At 35.3% G+C, this 4,044-nt stretch overlaps 1 protein-coding gene across 1 annotated transcript; it reads right to left on the bottom strand.

The window, feature by feature from the left end:
- Nucleotides 1-998: 998 nt before the first annotated feature.
- LOC139842190 (uncharacterized) lies at nucleotides 999-3,726 on the bottom strand. Its single transcript, XM_071832360.1, has 5 exons — nucleotides 3,697-3,726; nucleotides 3,605-3,628; nucleotides 2,485-3,474; nucleotides 1,107-2,197; nucleotides 999-1,008 (listed from the first exon to the last, which is right to left on the bottom strand). Exons 1-5 carry the CDS (start codon nucleotides 3,724-3,726, stop codon nucleotides 999-1,001), a joined length of 2,145 nt encoding a protein of 714 aa, XP_071688461.1.
- Between the last annotated feature and the right edge of the window lie 318 nt (nucleotides 3,727-4,044).

Below are 4,044 nucleotides of genomic sequence, written 5' to 3' on the forward strand. Positions count from 1 at the left end.
CATCACAAATTCTATCAATAAAATCTCTCTAATTTGGTCTGTGAATTAAAGTAATTAACCATTGATTACATTTAACCACGTTAAATCATTGTGTTCTTAATTTTCTAGTTTTTTATCTTCGTTTGTCTATTGTGGGTTGGGTAATCTTTGGGAATTACCATTATTGTTGGGTCCTAAATCCTAACAGATATTAAAACTGTCTTTACGTATTTAAAGCTGATCAACCAAGTCTGGGCCCCATTTTTTAATAAGTTTGTTTCTATACTACAAAAGATAACATTTTAATACGAGACTAGGTCATTGTCTCATATTTCTAATCGAAATAAAAGTAGATCAATGTCGTTTTAACACTTCAATTTAATGGAAAAGACCATAAATAATTAGACAAAACATAAGTTCACGTAAAGTTCTAAAAATATAAACTTTCCTTCAAACTTTATTCTCCCTCCATCCGAGAGTCATAGATCAAAGTGTCTTTCATTGGTGTCTTTCTCGTTGGTATAATTTATATGTATGCTTATTTTTTAACAACTTAAAAGTCAAAATAATGTTACACATTAATCTACACGGTTTAATGATCATATATAAAATACTAAATGGTGCGGGTGTGGTTAATTCGGTACGGGTACCTATTATTTCCATAACCGACCCACAAGGTGCGGTTAATTCAAAAGTGTTCGCCAAACCCGCGATTATCCATTTGGTTCACTTAATGGTGCGGTTTTATCGGTTAATATGGTTACGGTTCAGTTAATACGGTTTTTTGCTCACCCCTTACACAAATTTAGCCTGATTGATAGCTAATTACAAAAACTTACAAGCCGTCAATTGATATATCTTACTATTAGAAACCCTAGATCTTACGCTACCATCTTCAACCTCATTTAACCAGCCTGCCCCAATCTTCCGTATCATCTTCAACCTTATTTCATTCACCAACCCTAGATCGTTCAAGGCTCTTCACAGATGTATATCGCGAAAAGTACATGTGCGTCCCTTCAATTCGTCCTAAACAAACAAACACATCAAATCGATTTCACATATGGAAATCATTCAAGACACTTCATAGATGAAACCCAAATTGAACAATTTTAATTTATACTGACCTTCGTTGACCGAGTTTTATCCCTGATTTTCTGATTTTTAATAGCTTTTCCGATTCTTTTCTGTTGACTGAGTTAACTCGGCCATTGATCGATTTTTTGCCCAAATCAAAGCTCGAGAACTCGGCAAGAATTTGAAACCTGGAACTCATCGAGTTCTCGGCCGAGTTAGCCGATTTCTGCAACACTGCTTGGAACTCCCGTGTCCTCTTAAGTTCTTCCAGAACTTCTTTAGCTGTTGGTCTATTTTCTCTATTGTCATTCAAGCATCGGTTGGCAATTGTTTGAAATGTACTCAGTGCCTTCGGCACAATCTGTGACTTTATTGCCTCAAAAACCACCTCATTGTGTTTTCCTTCTTTAAATCTTTGTTTAACGAAACTAGGTAGAAACTGACCTTCATGTTTGTTGAACGAAAATGTTGATCTTCCACATAAGATCTCAAATAAAACAACACCGAATGAATAAATATCGGATTCCATGGTTAAGAAGCCAGATTCTCGGTAAAGTGGGTCCACGTAGCCCTCTGTGCCGCACGCATTAGCAATGATATATTCTGTTTTCTGATTTATTGCACTAATCAACGAAAGCCCATAATCAGCTAATTTTGCTTTCCACCCATCATTCAATAAAATGTTTTCAGTTTTGATATCTCTATGTATCACCAATGCCTGTGTTGCAACTCCTCCGTGAAGGAACTCCAACGCGGTTGCAACATCAATGCATATGTTAAGCCGTTTAATCCAAGTAAGACTAGTAGTATCATTCAAGTACCTATCAAGGCTTCCTCTCGACGCATACTCATAAACGATGATTTTTTCATATTTTTCATCACAATAGCCAACAAGACGGATGACATTCTCATGCTTATAATTGAAAAGAATTTGGAGTTCATTCCGAAATTGTTGTTCCCCTTGATTACTTTTTTTATCCAATCGCTTTGCAACAATAGTATCAAATCCATCTCCTTTAGGAAGTTTTCCTCTATAAACGTTCCCAAAGCCTCCTTTTCCAATCCAGTTGCCAACATGGAAGTTTCCTGTCGCCTTTGTTATGTCTTCAAGTGAAATTCTAGGGTCATTCTCATTGTTTTCCTGTAAGCCATGATGTAGCAAATAAAATAAATAACTTTATAACGACATCAGATTGAGAAGTGTAATACTCCTAATCATTACTCCAAAAGTACATATTTACATACACCTGATGCAAAAACCGGTGTGAATTTTATATGCCTGATACATATGCCTTGCGCATGAAATATTCACCTTATATATCAAAAGTACATAAGAAGTCTAATTAAATGTTCAATACATTTTTTCCGTTTGATAAAATGATATATCAAGAGAAGAGAAAAGGTCATGTTATTGAAGGTTCAACTTACTTGAAATAATAAGGCTTTCTGAAGCTCCTCGACAACCACTTCCATTGTTGGACGTTGGTCCACAGTCTCTGCCAAGCATTGATATGCAATCTCTATAAATGTTTCCAAAGAATTCTTATTGGCTCCTCTACTCAGGGTAAACTTGTAATCACTACTCCCTAAAATTATGATAGGATCTATCATTTCCATTACAGTTTTCTCATTGAAACGTCGTTGTGCCACATATGCTAGCCCTCTGTAATCTTCTTTATGGAAAATTGGATCATTGGCTAACCTCCCACAAAGAAGTTCAAACAAAACTACTCCGAAACTATATACGTCGGTTCCTCTTGTAACTATACGATTTTTCTCAAATTCTGGATCAGTGTATTCAATTTGATAAATCCTTTTTAAACTGAAAACATCCGCATCTTGATTCCGAGACATGAGCATTGAGTCCCCAAAATAATAAATCTTCGCCCCCCAATTCTCGTCCAACCCAATGCTGCTGCTCTCCATAGAACAGTTAATTATCATCTTCTGATCTTCCATCTCATGGTGAAGATATTTTAATCCATTTGCAACGTCAAGGGAAATTTTCAAACGCTTAACCCAAGTAAGATTTATCGAGTTGTCTTTGATGTTCTTAAGATGTTCATCAAGAAATCCATTAGGGGCATGCTCAACGACAAGGTACTTAGAAGAATGATCAACACAAAATCCAAGTAGAGTGACTATGTTCCGATGCTTACAGTTAATAAGCATTTCAATTTCTGTGAAGAACACTACTCTTTCTTTTCGTGACGTTAATTCTTTTATAAATACAGTTTTCCCTCTCTTGGGTAGTTCACCTTCGGTATTCTTCCCTTCCATACAGGAAATATTATCTTCATTAAAACGTTGGAGTTCAACTTCATATATACCATAGTGATTCACGCGATGTGGGTCCAAATTTAATGTAGCATCTACTATTTCATCTTTTGGAATCTTCAAATGCCTCAATCTGTTTCCCTGTACCGATAAATGGAAAACGGTGTTACAGGTTATACTAGCTAAACAATATGAATGAAAACCATGTTGGAACATGCTTTTGAATACTTAAATATAAAGAAAACACGAAAATAAAAGAACACCATGAAACCATAGACTCCATCTTTGTAACTCTCTGCATACATTTATTCACAATAAGTCAATAACTATGGCTTTATATAGCCAAATAAAACAATAACGTACCAGTAACCCACTACCTGTGCACTCACCCATGTTTATACTTGGTCAATACTTTCAATCCCTAACGTTAATCTACCTAAACAATTAATATAATACTAAATACATACTCCTAATATATAGGTAACAAAAATTGACAGACCCAAATACTCTTTTATAGTTTTATTCCACGTGCATATTTTAATTCCAATATTCATTCTCACTTATTTGGGCTGCTACGATGATCCAGTTAAACATACAAACAAGCTGCAACATGGGCTAAACCTTTGTGCTTTCAAGTTTACACTAGCAAACCAGATAAAAATCATATTGTGTCATTACTGTTACTCCTTCCGTCCAATTATCTAAGTGTCA

Source organism: Rutidosis leptorrhynchoides, chromosome 4 (genome assembly GCF_046630445.1).
Source record: "Rutidosis leptorrhynchoides isolate AG116_Rl617_1_P2 chromosome 4, CSIRO_AGI_Rlap_v1, whole genome shotgun sequence".
NCBI lineage: Eukaryota > Viridiplantae > Streptophyta > Magnoliopsida > Asterales > Asteraceae > Rutidosis > Rutidosis leptorrhynchoides.

What these genes read in the sequence shown, in the direction of transcription:
- LOC139842190 (XM_071832360.1), bottom strand. Translation starts at nt 3,726, where the DNA reads ATGGGTGAGTGCACAGGTAGTGGGTTACTG. An exon ending in TTACAAAGATGGAGTCTATG is followed by an intron (nt 3,475 to 3,604) that starts GTTTCATGGTGT and finishes TTATCGGTACAG; the next exon opens with GGAAACAGATTGAGGCATTT. An exon ending in AGAAAGCCTTATTATTTCAA is followed by an intron (nt 2,198 to 2,484) that starts GTAAGTTGAACC and finishes CATGGCTTACAG; the next exon opens with GAAAACAATGAGAATGACCC.